Source organism: Eurytemora carolleeae, unplaced genomic scaffold (genome assembly GCF_000591075.1).
Source record: "Eurytemora carolleeae unplaced genomic scaffold, Eaff_2.0 scaffold932, whole genome shotgun sequence".
NCBI lineage: Eukaryota > Metazoa > Arthropoda > Copepoda > Calanoida > Temoridae > Eurytemora > Eurytemora carolleeae.
Window position 1 is genome coordinate 64,705 of NW_019396913.1, and position 17,286 is coordinate 81,990.

The following is a 17,286-nucleotide window of genomic DNA, read 5'->3' on the forward strand; positions in this document are numbered from 1 at the left end:
TGTCTACGGGTACTATTGTGTATGGATATGGATCAACCCTTTACAGTAAATCTAGTTTTTCTACCCAGTTTCCCCAACTCCAGCCTGTGAAAGTATACATATATCTTCAATGGACTGGATAATACCACTATTCTTCTCAATAAACCTAATCAATAAGGATTGGACACCAGGACTTTACCCATTAATATCACTGAGACTGCAGTGGCGCTTCGCATCATGTTTACAGAGTCATTTTTTTTAACATTTTAGTCTTTCGGCCAATTCTGCAGATTTTTCACACTTTGCCATACAAAATTGAAGGACGTTAAGATGTTTTATGTTTCACAATAGGACCTAAGGAATTGTGAAAAAGGAAGACGACTTTTAGACTCAAATTAAGACTTTTAAGACGATTGAAACACCACATTTCGTTGAATTAATTGATAAAGCAACTGGCAAAACTATTTGCTTTATAACAACCCCTAAAATGCATGTCAGATTGCTTAATTTTTGCGTCGTCCTATTCCAGAGTTTTATGGGTCTAACTATAAGAATTTTTTCTGAACATAGTTCAAAAATTTAAGACTACTTTTCCTTTGCGCCAACCCGCTTCCGCTGAGATCCTCTGTACCGGTGTTCTGGCGAATAGAGGACTGTTCGAGGAGGATTCTTGGACTCTGGAGATTGGCGGCACAATAACAATCAGAGATACGTACGTCCTCATTTCTGCTTTGAACCTCATATCATCCTCATCCTCTCATACTCATCTTCTCATCCTTATCCTCTCATCCTCATCCTCTCATCCTTATCCTCTCATCCTCATTCTCTCATCCTCAATCTCTCATCATCATCCTCTCATCCTCCTCCTCTCATCCTCATCCTCTCAACCTATCATACTCATCCTCTCATCCTCATCCTCTCATCCTCATCCTCTCATCCTCAATCTCTCATCCTCATCCTCTCATCCTCATCCTCTCATCCTCATCCTCTTATCCTCATCCTCTCATCCTCATCATCTCATCGTCATCCTCTCATACTCATCCTCTCATCCTCATCCTCTCATGCTCATCCTCATTCTCTCATCCTCTCATGCCCTTATCTCCTTTTTGCCCTAATAGAAAATAAAAAATAAATTGAAATGTTCTATTAAACATTTTTATATTAATTCTTTTTAGCGCCCAGCGAATTTATATAGTTTCTTTAAGTCTTCTTTGACGTAAAATCATTAATGTGTAAAGTTTAACACTGAACTACAAACTTAATAATAGTAAAATATAGAAATAAAATGAAGGGAGTGAATCCAAAACTGTTTAATATTTTGCTGCTATACCTTCCTCTACAGTTCTCTGGTAAAAAAGTGTTAAAAAATTGTGATTTTTTTCTAAACTTAGAGAGATTTGAAATTGTATTAAAAAGTTTTGATACATATACGTTGAAATTATTTAGATAAAATACAATTACCACCATTTTGCACAAATCTGTTTCTTCGCCCCATTGATAAATTGTCGTTAAATACCTGGCAAAGTACTAGCCTGTTCAGAGGTAATCAGATCTTGAAAAAAAAGGCTGTAAAATTAGAAAATGTTTGTTATTTTTTGCAATCAGTTGAATATTTTGGACAGAATTAATTTCTAGTCACCCTCCATTTAAAACACTGGCATGTCCGATTCACAACGTTGGCCTTTTACAGCGAAACAACCATTGAAAACAATCAATTTTCAGATTGAAAAAAAAGGATTTCACATTCGATCATCGACAAAGGTTTCAATTGTACCATTGTAAATCGGACATTATGTCACTCTTATAACAGAGAATGACCTGAAATTACACCAACAATCCCTTATCGAGTAGTTTTCATAAACATTTAATCTTTCTTTTGAGTTTGGAATATTACTTAGCTGACATTGTAGGCGTCTACTGTGTAAACTGGTTAGAATGGTGGACTTATGATGGTATTTCTGGTCCCAGCTTCTGGGGGCTCATTAATCCAGAGTGGGCTTTATGCAACCAGGTATAGATTAGTTACTCTGCAACCAGGTAGATTTGTTACTCTGCAACCAGGTAGATTTGTTACTCTGCAACCAGATATAAATCAGTTACTGTGCAACCAGATATAAATCAGTTACTCTGCAACCAGGTATAGATTAGTTACTCTGCAACCAGGTATAGATTAGTTACTCTGCAACCATGTAGATTAGTTACTCTGCAACCAGGTATAGATTAGTTACTCTGCAACCAGGTATAGATTAGTTACTCTGAAACCAGGTATAGATTAGTTACTCTGCAACCAGGAATAGATTAGTTACTCTGCAACCAGGTATAAATTAGCTACTCTGCAACCAGGTAAATATCAGTTACTTTGCCCCTTTGGTTGTTTTGTGATGTTCAATTTTTTGGTAAGGTTTGTAGCTTAAGCAGTGCGGGGCCAACCCTTGTAATGTTGCGTACACGCATGAACTTAATACGAGGTATCGTTGTAAAAACCAGTTTTAGAACCCGGGTTTTAAGAATGGGGTTAGGCAGTTATGTAGACATCAATATGTTTTTATGAAATATAGTTTTATTTAGTTTCTTCATATTTTCCATTTTTTTAATCTCTTAAATTAAAATCTACACAAATATTTTTAGGGCTCTGGGTAACATAGGCCTTCAAATTTGCCTTTAACAGGCACAGAGGGCCATTTAATAAATGAAAAAAAACTAAGGGACAGGCACAGAAAACAACACCTAGAGTGATGGGCACGGGCGACGCCGGATAATTCTACCATGGTTCAACATGAAATATTTTAGGGTCAACGACAGAGCCCTGTGGATATTGAGCCTAAACTTGTACTGTATGACCCTCAGCTCCCAGACCTATATATCACACCAAGCAAAGTAAGAACAAAATCATTTTTTTGTCAAATCTGGAATTACAAAAAAAAATGCAAAAACTACAATATTTCTACACAAAGTTACAAATTTAATGCAAGAAAATAATGTTTAAAGGGACTGTAAGCGTAATTTTAATTGACCCTCCATGCAAAGATGACAATGTCCGATTCACCACGAACNAAATGATAAAAATGCTAAATTATTGTAGGTTCGGGGAAAATAATAAAATGCTACAATTATTGTAGGTTCGGGGGAAATGATAAAAATGCTACAATTATTGTGGGTTCGGGGAAATGATAAAAATGCTAAATTATTGTAGGTTCGGAGAAAATGATAAACATGCTAAATTATTGTAGGTTCGAGGAAATGATAAAAATACTACAACTATTGTAGGTTCGGGGAAGTGATAAAAATGCTACAATTATTGTAGGTTCGGGGAAATGATAAAAATGCAAAATTATTGTAGGTTCGGGGAAAATGATAAAAATGCTAAATTATTGTAGGTTCGGGGAAATGATAAAAATACTAAATTATTGTAGGTTCGGGGAAAATGATAAAAATCTAAATTATTGTAGGTTCGGGGAAAATGATAAAAATGCTATAACAATTATTGTAGGTTCGGGGGAAAGTTGTGAATACCGGACACACAGTTTCATTTCTGGTGAATATATATTTTTTTTTTGTAAAATTAGAATTGACAAATTGAATTAGATTTTCTTTAACTTGTGTTCAATCCTTTGTTTGTCCATAATTTAAAAATTAAAACGCATCCGATAAAAGTATAAAAGAGCAAAAACAAAGAGAAAAGTTTATGTTTAAATGGTCAAAAAGTAATCGAAAGTAACAGCTAGAGTTTCCACGAAAAGACCATATTTTTGCGCAATTTTTTTGCTAACTTTTACTTTTTTGCGCAGTTTTTTGTGTTGATCATGAATCATGTGTCGAGTATGGATCATGTGTTGATCATGGATCATGTGATGATCATGGATCATGTGTTGATCATGGATCATGTGTTGATCATGAATCACGTGTTAATTATGAATCATGTGTTGATCATGGATCATGTGTTGATCGTAGATCATGGATCATGTATTGATCACGAATCATGTATTGATCATGAATAATGTGTTGATCATGAATCATGTGTTGATCAGGAATCATGTATTGATCATGAATCATGTGTTGATCGTGAATAATATGTTGATCATGAATCATGTGTTGATCATGAATCATGTATTGATCACGAATCATGTGTTGATTATGAATCATGTGTTGATAATGAATCATGTGTTGATCATGAATCATGTGCTGATCATGGATCATGTGTTGATCGTTGATCATGAATCATGTATTGATCACGAATCATTTGTCGATCATGAATCATGTGCTGTTCATGAATCATCTGCTGTTCATGAATCATGTGCTGTTCATGAATCATGTGGTGTTCAAGGATAATGTGTTGATCATGAATCATGTTGACCGTGGATCATGGGTTGACAGTTGATCATGGATCATGTGCTGATCATGAATCATGACTGATCATGAATCATATAATGATCATGAATCATGTGCTGTTCATGGATAATGTGTTGATCATGGATCATGTGTTGATCATGAATCATGGTTGAGCATGAATAATATGTTGATCATGAATCATGTGTTGATCGTGGATCATGTGTTGATCATGAATCATGTGCTGATGATGGATCATGTGTTGATCATGAATCATATGATGATCATGATACGCGTGTTGATCATGAATCATATGATGATCATGATACGCGTGTTGATCATGAATCATGATCAGTTGAAACTTCCTGAGTGTGATTTCTCCGGCCAGGATTATTTTATATTAAACAAAATTCTTGGCAGCATTTAGAAAAATTGTAAATTAATTGATCCAAAAAGTTAATTAAACAAGTTCGAGACCAACTTTTGAACGAAACTAATTTTTTCAGCAAACTCTGGATGTATATACTATATTGTGATAACCAGAAAATAATGGAATAGCCAGACGACATTGTAGTAAAACTTAATTGTATTAGATATTGTTTAAAAGCAAATAGTTTTACTATAGATACGTATTAAATCCACTAATTTAGTGAAATGGGTCTGTTAACACTTGACAATTGATGTTTCTAATGCTTGTTAGACGTATTAAAGTTATTACTAGATTTTAAAGTCGTCTTCCTATTCCAAATTTTTCTGGCTATCACTATAACAAAACAGATTTGATCTGGTCAAATGGTCCATGGTTGAACGACAGAATTAAATTAAATTTTTTTTTTAAATCAATTCATATTTAATTTTGTCCAGTTTTCATGTCATATAAAAAATTCATTGTTCTAAACTGAAAAACAAATTTATTAATCAAAAAAAAATTCTATTCAGAACTTTTCAAGCTTTATTTAATTGTTATGAGGATATAATTTTTATTGTTCGAAAAAAACAAATAGAACCAAGAAGCCATCTTCTAAATATCTAGGTTGAACCAGGAAACCATCTTCTAAATATCTAAGTTGAACCAAGAAACCATCTTGCAAATATCTAGGTTGAANGAAACCGCCATCTTGTAAATATCTAGTTTGAATCAGGAAACCATCTTCTAAATATCTAGGTTGAACCAGGAAACCGCTGACTTGTAAATATCTAAGTTGAACCAGGAAACCACACTGCAGATATCTAGGTTGAACTAGGAAACTGCCATCTTGTAAATTTTAAGGTTGAACCAGGAAACCACCTTGCAATATCTAGGTTGAACTAGGAAACCATCTTCTAAATATCTAAGTTGAACCAGGAAACCACCTTGCAAATATCTAGGTTGAACCAGTAAACCCCCGACTTGCAAATATCTAGGTTGAACCAGGAAACCTCCGACTTGTAAATATCTAGGTTGAACCAGGAAACTATCTTGTAAATATCTAGGTTTAACCAGGAAACCGCCATCTTGTAAATTTCTAGGTTGAACCAGGAAACTATCTTGTAAATATCTAGGTTGAAGCAGGAAACCGCTTTCTTGTAAATATCTAGGTTGAACCAGGAGACCGCCATCTTGTAAATATCTAGGTTGAAACAGGAAACCGCTTTCTTGTAAATATCTAGGTTGAACCAGGAAACCGCCGACTTGTAAATATCTAGGTTGAACCAGGAAACCGCCATCTTGCAAATATCTAGGTTGAACCAGGAAACCACCATCTTGTAAATATCTAGGTTAAACCAGGAAACCATCTTCTAAATATCTAGGTTGAACCAGGAAACCGCTGACTAGTAAATATCTAGGTTGAACCAGGAAACCGCCATCTTGTAAATATCTAGGTTGAACCAGGAAACCGCCATCTTTTAAATATCTAGGTTGAACCAGGAAACCGCTTTCTTGTAAATATCTAGGTTGAACCAGGAGACCGGCATTTTGTAAATATCTAGTATGAACCAGGAAACCGGCATCTTGTAAATATCTAGGTTGAACCAGATAACCGCAATCTTGTAAATATCTAGGTTGAACCAGGAAACCGCTATATTGTAAATATCTAGGTTGAACCAGGAGACCGCCATATTGTAAATATCTAGGTTGAACCAGGAAACCACCATATTGTAAATATCTAGGTTAAACCAGGGAACCGTCATATTGTAAATATCTAGGTTGAACCAGGAAACCGCCATCTTGTAAATGTCAGCGGAGCTTCTCTTTCATACAATTACCAGGTGTGAAAAACTAAAAAACATGAGATGACATCGTGTATGGCGCTCAAGAACAAAATCGCGAAAAATTAATGTTATACTTTTCTGCTTCAGACCATAAACAAAATGGCGTCATAACCTTTGCACAGATGAAAAATGGCGCCATTTTTCCACGATCTGCATAAAAAAAGTATATTCAAGTTTTTACAATTTCAACTTTAATTTTAAAAACTCGAGAAGGCAAGGGGAAAGAACTTTAAAATAGTCATTAGATTTTTTAATGAATATCTGCCTATATGAAGAGCCATACCTGTGCAACTTATATTTTAGAATATATAAATATAAATATAAATATATAAACATATCAATATTCTGAATGCCTTGAAGCATTCCAACCTTATATATTCTACTCACAAAATCTAATATTTCAAAACTAGATATTATCCAGCTATCTATCTATCTATCTATCTATTTATCTATCTATCTATCTATCTATCTATCTATATATCTATATATCTATCTATCTATTTATCTATCTATATATCTATCTATCTATCTATCTATCTATCTATTTATCTATCTATCTATCTATCTATCTATCTATTTATCCATAGACCTATTTATCTATCTTTTATCTATTTATCTATTTATCTGTCCATCCATAAAGGTCTATTTGTTTATCTATCTATCTAACTGGAAATTTACTTTGATTGAAGAATTATACTAAAAAAATTGTCTGGCATAGAATCACAAATGATACACAATTCATATTCTATATATATAAATAAATACAAATATAAAATTGAGATATTGAATAGAGAATTTATGGTTTTGATCTTTCACACAAACTTTAATACTTTGCTTAGCGCAAAAAATTATCACAGCTCAGTGGGGGCATCTATCGATAAACCATAACGCAGTGAAGCTTTCTGCTTTTTTTCAGGTCTGGCAAATAGATTTACATTGGGGGGATGAAGGGCCTGGCAGTGAGCATACTATAGGCACAACAATTAGTATAATTTTATTAAACAATTTTTTTGTTATCATTTGTTTACAACAAAACCGCTTTTTAGAAAATAAAAGTACTCGGAATTTAAGAGGGTCAATGGCAAGTGGCAATTCCATTCCCCCCCCCCCCCCNTCCTTTAAAATTTTCCTTACTTTTGATTATTGTTTTTATTAAAAAACCCAAAATACTGTTTAAAAATTTGTCGTCCCTCCATTAAGCCGACAATCTATACATCTTTCCTGCTTTTGAACAGATTTTTATTCAGGCATAACTACTCGATATTTACTCAGCCATAACTAATCGATAAAAGCAATATCATCAATAATTAATTAGCTTTAACTCTTACTCATGGGATAAACAAATTTTATGGATGTTTGCAATAATTCAAAACAAAAAGTTTTGCGAAAAACTTAAAGTTACAATGTTGTTAAAAAGCAATTTAAGAAAAAATTATTCCCGACATCACCCCTAGGCGCGCCGCTAAGACGTTAGTAAGAATTCACAAATGCCATACGGCTTGATCATTGTACAGGGAGATTTTCATTTATTTTGTTTCTTTTGTTGAACAGGAGGAAAACAGTTTGATGGAGAACTGCAGATCATTGGATATAATGGTAATAATACAAATTAAAATACAGTTAATATCGATTTATTATAAAATAAACTTAAAGGCCGCTTTGCTACCTCCTTTTCCTGGAGATGGAATATGTTTATATGTTACTTAATTCAAAATGGATTTCCAAACAGATTTAAAAAGCAAATATGTCTATTTATTTTTATCATTTTTTTCTTAATTTCGAGCATTTCGAAATTACGGACATTTTTTTCAAAAATAAAAGAAGATGTCAGAAATTGAAAAAAATGAGAAATCTTAATCGCTCAGATAATAATTTTGAAAACAGTTTTGAAATGATTTCTGCACAGTTCTTAATTTTACAAGTTTTACAAGATTTTTCTGTGTCACAATAAACTCATCTAATTGAATTGAATTTATTAGAAGACCAACCATGTTTTAAAAAATTACTATGTGAACAGATAAATTTGCTTTTCATACTTGAGCTTAAAATCAAAGCCAGAGGAGCAAGGATGTCGCAAAGTCATGCATAAATGTTACCTTCTCATCTGTCTAGTTGGCAGTGATGTGACCGTGTGGAACGGTTGACCCCAAAAATTCTTTAGTGGGGTTTATAGTAAATATTTCCATTATCTAATCGTACTGCAGGAGAACTGTACAGTAAGGAGAAGGATGCGCTATCCTCCCCTCAAGGAGTTGTTGGGATTGCAGTTCTACTCAAGGTACATTTTTCATTCTAAGCTTATTTATAGAACTGGGGTATATTATATTTATATTTTTTATAGAACTGGGGTATATTATATTTATGTTATTTATAGAACTGGGGTATATTATATTTATATTATTTATAGAACTGGGGTATATTATATTTATATTATTTATAGAACTGGGGTATATTATATTTATATTTTTTTCGTATTCTTGAAAATTTCAAGTTGGGAAATGACTTACTGAATTTTATCTACAATTTTTTTCGACATAAAGTTATGGTTTCACTAGTTAACAATAGGGCGCTTCGTACTTTCTGGTAATTATTTCAGCTTATTAATGCAAAAAAAGTGTTCCTACATCAAAATAAATACGGTTTTCCATATTGTTTCGTTTTCTAAGAAATAATCCTGTTTGAGAAAAAATGTGCTCTTTCGTTTAGCCTTTTTTACATGTACTGGCTACAGACATTCACTTAGATTTATATTAAAGATTGCGGATTTTTTATTATGAAAAATCTCGACAAAACAAAAAAATTACTTAATGTGAAGGAGGGGGAAATAACAAACCTTGAATTGGAAAAACTAATTGACGGAGCAGGGAAAATTAAATATGCAGGTGATAATTTCTAGCTTTGGATTTTATAAAAGTTTTCCGGAAGTTAAAATAATAAGAAAACTTAATTAAAACTTTATTATTTTCCTTCTATAATATCTGAGCTGAAAACTTTAAAATAGGATATCCTTAATCCCGATCGCTTAATCTGATTATCCAATGTGCACACTTTTGATTTTCTTCTTAATCCTCATTTTTGTATAAAAGTTACGTTTGATAACAATTACAGATACGATGCTATATCGATTGGACTAATATCCGATTGAACTAACTGTTCACAACTCACAAGCCGGCTTTTAGAGCATATAAACAAATATAAATTTAGTCATGTTAATATGAATTTAAAAAAAAAAATATTTTATCAAATTTGAGGACTATAGCCATTTTGAACGAGTCTGAACATTAATCCAAAACTTACGTTCGTTCAATCAATCATTAGTTCAATTGATATGAAACCATCAACACAAGAAATTCGAAACCGGTTTTTCAAAAGTTAAAGGACGCATCTCTAATCTTCAGAAAAACTAAATAATATTTTTCTTTGGACCCAGATTAATGATTAGATGAGTTTAACTCGGTAGAAGTAATTGAACCATTTCTCTTGTCCTCCAGTAATCAGGTGAAAGAGAAGTGGTTTAACTTTTGAACATTGATCACAACATTGATCACAACATTGATCACAACATTGATCACAACATTGATTCCAACATTGATCACAACATTGATCACAACATTGATCACAACATTAATCACAATATTAATCACAACATTGATCACAACATTGATAACAACATTGATCACAACATTGATCACAACATTGATCACAACATTGATCACAACATTGATCACAACATTGATCACAAAATTGATCACAACATTGATCACAATATTGATCAAAACATTGATCACAACCTTGATCACAACATTGATCACAACATTGATCACAACATTGATCACAACATTGATCACAACATTTGATCACAACATTGATCACAACATTGATCACAACATTGATCACAACATTGGTCACAATTCATTGATCACAACATTACTCACAGCATTGATCACAACTTTGATCATAACATTGATCACAACATTGATCACAACAATGATCACAACAATGATCACAACAATGATCAATACAACAGTTATAAATAACAAAATCATTAGCTTCATTTCAAGTAAAAGTTTAAAAAAGACGACATATTTATTCTGCTTTCTACTAATTATGAGTATGCTACACAATTCACACAATCTATGACTAAAAGTTGCTGTATGCGTAATTCTAAGTTACCTTATTGCAAGGTGTGTCAGATACACAAAGATACCTCTTAAGCCTTTCACTGCTTAAAGATGATGTCGGACTTATCGTTATTAAAATAAAGAAATTCTTATAATTGTTGTCTGTTGACATGTGTTTGCAAGTTGTTTTACATTTAAGAAATATTAATTTATTTACTTTCTTGAAGTTTCAGAATTTAAATATTTACTGTCGAACTTTAAACCCCACATTAGACATAGCATATTTGGTGTTTTCGAGGTATACCTTTAACGTCAGATGTTTTCAGTTCACACTGTACGCTAGTGTACACTCCGGTTTTACGGCCATTCAAACACTATTTGACAGATTAGCAAATTTAGCTCTCTGTGCTCGCTGAAAAGGTTTAAAGGGTAACGTTTCAAATCTGGAAGTGCCATCTTTGCATTTATTATTGCCTGAAATTACGCTCGTAAAGTCCCTTTAAAGGTGACGAGGAACCTCTTTCTGATCTACAATTGACAAAGCTTCTTCCCGCAACTACAGAATTTGTTACATATGAGGGCAGTCTTACAAAACCAGGTTGTCAGGTATAGTTATTATTATTATTATTATTTTTATTATCATTATTATTATTATTATTATTATTATTATTATTATTATTAATTTGTTATTTTTATTTTTAGGAATCCGTTGTTTGGATAATTCCCAACAAACCAATCTATTTAACTAAACGTCAACGAGAGCATCTCAAACTATTAATGCAGGTAAACAATTCTATAACTTTTAATTACAGTAGCATTCTTTTTTACCAAAATCGATGTTAGCAAATTAATGTTTATGGAAGTTATCAATTAATATACATTGAATTAATTTGACCTCCTAATTGTATGTTAGTGAATTGTCTTTGTTTGCCCACATTATTTAAAATAATTGAGAAGTTACACCTTTCTGCCACCAGGAAAGGGTGAAAATACAAAGGTATTAATAAAAAACAGTGTAAAAGTATGGTAATTGAGAAGTTTGGTAAGGATATATTAAGTTTTTTTGATCAAACCTAATGCATTGACGAATTTTTATGAGATACCTTAATACTTTGTTTGGAAGTGGGAAAAATTTCTCGTCAATAAATAACAAAAAAATCACAAAAAAACAAACAAATATTTAGTTGGAATTGGTTTCTATCCTTAAGCTTGACTAACCCAGATAATTGGAAATATGTTTTAAATTTTACAAAGAGGTTTATATAGTCGTCTTCTCTATGCACGTGTTAAGGTTTATAATGCCGATGCACGTGTTCAGGGAACAAAAGAGGATCAACGTGGGCCTCTGGCAGGAAACTTTAGACCTGAACAGGGACTAAATGGTCGTCTTATCAGGACAAATATTAATCTAAATAAGAGAAAGGTTAGATATATAAACAAAATAAACAAATAACCGGGGGGGGGGGGGCTCAGAGACTCAAAATGGACATAAAACAAATAAAACTGTGGTACAGGAAGACGACATTTAATCTTATATATGTTTAATATTTTATGTTTTTATAAAGCAAATAGATTTACAAGTAGTTTGAAATAGTTAAATGTCCACAGCACAATCATTACTTGAGTATCAATTGTCGTCTTTCTTTATCACAGTTTTTTTGTTCCTATTATAAAATTATAAAATTTTCATTAACCTCAAAAAACGGTTTATTTCATTAATTGTTTTTGTTTCCAAAATTATTTAAAATGAAAAATTAAATTATTTGATGGAAAAGTTTTGAAATATTTAAATGAGAATAATTTGCAAAAATATTTTGTATTTAGGATGCAGAATGCGAGATGAATCCATTATTTCATTTTGAAGCGAACAAATAGTTTTTAACTTTTTGGTTAGAAAATTTTTAACATTTCACATTATACACAATTTGGTGAAAGCATATAAAAAGATTGGAGAAATAAAAGTAAATATTCTGTTCTTGAAAAATCTTTTCAATAAAGTTTAAATAAAAGATGAAATTTTATTTCTTGGACAATATTATTTTAACTTGACTCTCGTTTAAATGTTGTTAGTGGTGGGCGTTACCCACCTTACTCTTTAGGATTTGTAAAATTGTTCAACTTTATTAGTATAAGTTGAAATTTTTCTCTTCGCCGAAAGTTTTTTAATGACAAATCTGGCAATTAAGCAAATTTTATGATCATGATTATAACATGATCATGCCATGGCAAAGACAGTCCACATCGTACTTAACAAAGTAATTAAAAGTTTTATTTTGAAACTTACAAAGGATGAGACCTCAGAGACTATTTAACAGAAATCATTCAGTCTGTCTTCCATTCATAGATTCATAGAGCAGAAAATATTTTTTGCAAAATAATTTGAGAAACCAATAAATGCGAAAAAAGACCCCTGACAGTAAAAGATCAAAAGTATCAAAAAAACAAGTTTCAAGTTGTTATTACGTCTCATCCTTTGTGCAGGTTGGTTATAATGTTGAATTAATCGTTTTGGTCCGTTTTTCATTATTCAGTCTTCATCATGAATTTAGTATTTTATCATTCATTCTTGGATTCATTCATTCAGTAACCCTTTTATTATTCATTCATTCAGTAACCCTTTCATTATTCATTCAGTCAATAACCCTTTCATTATTCATTCATTCAGTAACCCTTTCATAATTCATTCATTCAGTTACCCTTTCATTATTCATTCATTCAGTAACCCTTTCATTATTCATTCATTCAGTAACCCTTTCAATATTCATTCATTCAGTAACCCTTTTATTATTCATTTATTCAGTAACCCTTTCAATATTCATTCATTCAGTAACCCTTTTATTATTCATTTATTCAGTAACCCTTTTATCATTCATTCATTTATTCATTCATTCAGTAACCCTTTTATTATTCATTCATTCAGTAACCCTTTCATTATAAATTCATTCAGTAACCCTTTTTTTCATTCATTCAGTAACCCTTTCATTATTTATTCATTCAGTAACCCGTTCATTATTCATTCATTCAGTAACCCTTTCACTATTCATTCTTTCATTTATTTATTTAGTAGTTAAAAATACAAATATTTAATAAAATCATTTTAACAATAATCAGGTAAAAAAATAAGTGCATAGATTCAGAAAGCCATGAACTTAAAACGTCTTTTTTACACTCGTCTCTGAAGTAGAAAGATAGCATCCCCTAATATTAATATTAGAGAATGTTTGCATGGGTCTGTAAGCGTAAGCGTAATTTCAAGTGACCCTCCATGCAATAATGGGGATCCCCGATTCACAACGGTATCCTTAAAAGCGTAGCGTTGTCTGATCAAATATATTTTTTAATTTGTAAGATTATGTTCAATTGTGATATCTCTACAAAAGTGGCTTGCGCATTCGTAATGCATAACAATTAGGAAGTATAGAAATTAAGAACTTTTGAACCTGAACAAACCATAATATATTCCACATTATTGGTCAGATCAAGGTTTCAAGGGTCAATCGGGCAATGCAATCTTTGCATCGAGGGTCACTTTAAATTACGCGTACAGTCCCTTTAAATTAAAAACCGTACTTTTTCATCTTTACATTTACTTGAAATTCCTATTAACTTTTTCTTTATTCCCCAAAAGGTTTAAAATTGAATGCCACATATAATTTCTAAGAACAAAGACAACATTTAATTCATCTCTCAAGTGTTATGTTTCGTAGGACAAACTTCAATATCAAGTTTTCCCAAATCATCGAGAACCGATCAAGTTTTAACGAGAAAAGGTTAAAATAAGAAAACATTTTGCCTGTTCATCTTATCTATTGTTGATGTAAGAAATTAAGGTGTTTTTAGCATAGAAGAAGACAATAATTGAAAANGCTAATGCAGAAACTAAAATTGTATTATAATTTAAAATCAACGGACCTCCCCCCAAAAATCTAGAATTTCAAGATCTTCTTAGGGTTATCATAAGCATCTCTTCATTATCTGTACAAACCGAATTTCTGAATGACAGTTAGTCGCACGTGCAGAATAATAGAATTATGTCCAATTTCCTCTTACTTTTATAAGATAATATTGGTTAATCTGATGTGGTTTGGTGAAAATGATACAATCATAAAAAGACAAGCCATACCTTAACTGCTTAAACTAACCAGTTTGGTTTGGTTAATTTTATTTGGTTTGGTTAATTCGATTTTTGATCTAGTTAATTAGATTTGGTTTGGGTTGACTAAACTCATAGAGTAATAAAACGAAGAGGTGAAGCTTAGCTCAGATGTACACTTGTATATAGAGCGATCGTATTTCTAAGGAGTGGTTTAATGTAGATATTTGAATATAAGTATTGATAATTAGATAGACACTTAATATGGATTGTAAAGACAGGATTGTATACTGCAGTACATTACAGTTCAGATCTTTGTTTATTTCAATACAAGCATGTCTAAATATTGCATCGGGAAAAAGTGCCAAAACAAAAATGTGAGTTTTTTCAAAATACCAAAAAATTGTGCATGGCTAGACCTTTCAAGGTTGGGAGACTCAAGAGTATATCCCAGAAGTTGCATTTGCTCAAACCATTTTAAGGAAGGAGATATAACCTGTCCTAGCTGCAGTCCTCGGCCCCCAAGCCTGTCTTAGCCGCACCGCAATGCCCAGAAATTTTCTTAACTTAACCTAACCCTAAAATAATAAAAATAAACAATGATAATTTTGCTGAAAAATAAATAAGTACAAATAGTTAACTTGGTAAATGAAATCTTCAATTCATACAACACCACATCAGATATATTTGCTTGCCCTCGTGTGGCCTAAGAGATGAGTCTTAAATCCTTTAAAGAAGTCGGTTTAAAACTTAATTCTATTTTCCAAACCATACATCAAGATGAAGACATTTTTATCCAAAATATCCACAGGATAAAACTCATAAAGAAGATTATTCAGAAATTCATTTCAATGCGAATATTGCATTTTTGTAGGCAGAAGAATGAAAGAAAAAAACTAACATACGTCAAAAATCTAATAAGTTTGTTTTATTTGAACATGAATAAAATTATATTGTTGAATCTTTCTTATTATTATTGTTTTCAAGGGCTTTTCAAAACTATAGTTTTCAGATCTGTAGCTTTAGTCATAAAAAAGTTATGAGCTATTTAAGATTTTTTTAACATATACTCTGGTTTTTTATTGCCCTGCACCCTACCTTAGGCATAACAAAATTACCAAAAAATCCTAGACATATCGTGATGTACACAACCGACCAATCTATTAATTAATTGATAGACAGGTCGGTTGTGTACATCTGAGCTAAGCTCCACCTCTTCGTTTTATTACTCTATGACTAAACTGATTTGGTTTAATTAAACTTATTTTGCTTGGTTTAACATTCAACTGATTTGGCTTGGCTAAACAGATTTGATTTGATTAAAAAGATTCGTTTTTTTAAAGAGATTTGATTTGATTTAATTGATTTATTTTGACTAAACTGATATGGCTTGTTTAAACTGCAGATTTGATTTGATTAAAATGATTTGGTTTGATTAAGCTAATCTGGTTTGATTAAACTGATTTGGTATGATTAAACTGATTTGGTTTGATAAACTGATTTAGTTTGATTAAACTGATTTGGTTTGATTAAACTGATTTGGTTTAATTAAACTGATCTTGTTTGATTAAGTTGATTTGGGTTGATTAAACTGATTTGGTTTGATTAAACTGATTTAGTTTGATTAAACTGATCTGGTTTGATTAAACTGATTCAGTTTGATTAAACTGATTTAGTTTGATTAAACTGATCTTGTTTGATTAAACTGATTTGGTTTGATTAAACTGATTTGGTTTGATTAAACTGATTTGGTTTGAATAAACTGATCTGGTTTGATCAAACTGATTTAGTTTGATTAAACTGATCTTGTTTGATTAAACTAATTCAGTTTAATTAAACTGATCTTGTTTGATTAAACTGATTTGGTTTGATTAAACTGATTTGGTTTGATTAAACTGATTTAGTTTAATTAAACTGATCTTATTTGATTAAACTGATTTGGTTTGATTAAACTGATCTGAATTGATCAAACTGATTTAGTTTGATTAAACTGATCTTGTTTGATTAAACTGATTTGGTTTGATTAAACTGATTTAGTTTAATTAAGTTGATCTTGGTTGATCAAACTGATTTGGGATAAACTGATTTAGTTTAATTAAACTGATCTTGTTTGATTAAACTGATTTGGTTTGATTAAACTAATTTGGTTTGATTAACTAATCTGGTTTGATTAAACTGATTTGGTATGATTAAACTGAATTGGTTTGATTTAACTGATCTTGTTTGATTTAACTGATTTGGTTTTATTAAACTGATTTAGTTTGATTAAACTGATCTTGTTTGATTAAACTGTTTTGGTTTGATTAAACTGTTTTGGTTTGATTAAACTGATTTGTTTTGATTAAACTGATCTGGTTTGATTAGACTGATTTGGTATGATTGAACTGATTTGGTTAAATTAAACTGATCTTGTTTGATTAAGTTGAGTTGGGTTGATTAAACTGATCTTGTTTGATTAAACTGATTTGGTTTGATTAAACTGATTTAGTTTGATTAAACTGATCTTGTTTGATT

The 17,286-nt window shown here is 31.5% G+C and overlaps 1 protein-coding gene across 1 annotated transcript; it reads left to right on the plus strand.

The window, feature by feature from the left end:
• The first annotated feature begins 1,261 nt into the window (after nt 1-1,261).
• On the plus strand, nt 1,262-12,671 carry LOC111710017 (carbonic anhydrase-related protein 10). The gene is made up of 13 exons (XM_023484018.1): nt 1,262-1,328; nt 1,890-1,990; nt 2,770-2,856; nt 3,470-3,514; nt 6,493-6,555; nt 7,475-7,532; nt 8,110-8,154; nt 8,763-8,836; nt 9,374-9,440; nt 11,185-11,285; nt 11,382-11,462; nt 11,998-12,102; nt 12,504-12,671. Exons 1-13 carry the CDS (start codon nt 1,265-1,267, stop codon nt 12,552-12,554), a joined length of 942 nt encoding a protein of 313 aa, XP_023339786.1. The 5' UTR covers nt 1,262-1,264; the 3' UTR covers nt 12,555-12,671.
• The last annotated feature ends 4,615 nt before the right edge of the window (nt 12,672-17,286 follow it).

Bases quoted from the DNA above. Each gene is read 5' to 3' on its own strand.
- LOC111710017 (XM_023484018.1), top strand. From the start codon at position 1,265: ATGAAGGGAGTGAATCCAAAACTGTTTAATATTTTGCTGCTATACCTT. The intron at 2,857-3,469 runs GTAAGAACAAAA...CAATTATTGTAG, and splicing joins TATATATCACACCAAGCAAA to GTTCGGGGGAAAGTTGTGAA. The intron at 8,155-8,762 runs GTAATAATACAA...ATCGTACTGCAG, and splicing joins GCAGATCATTGGATATAATG to GAGAACTGTACAGTAAGGAG.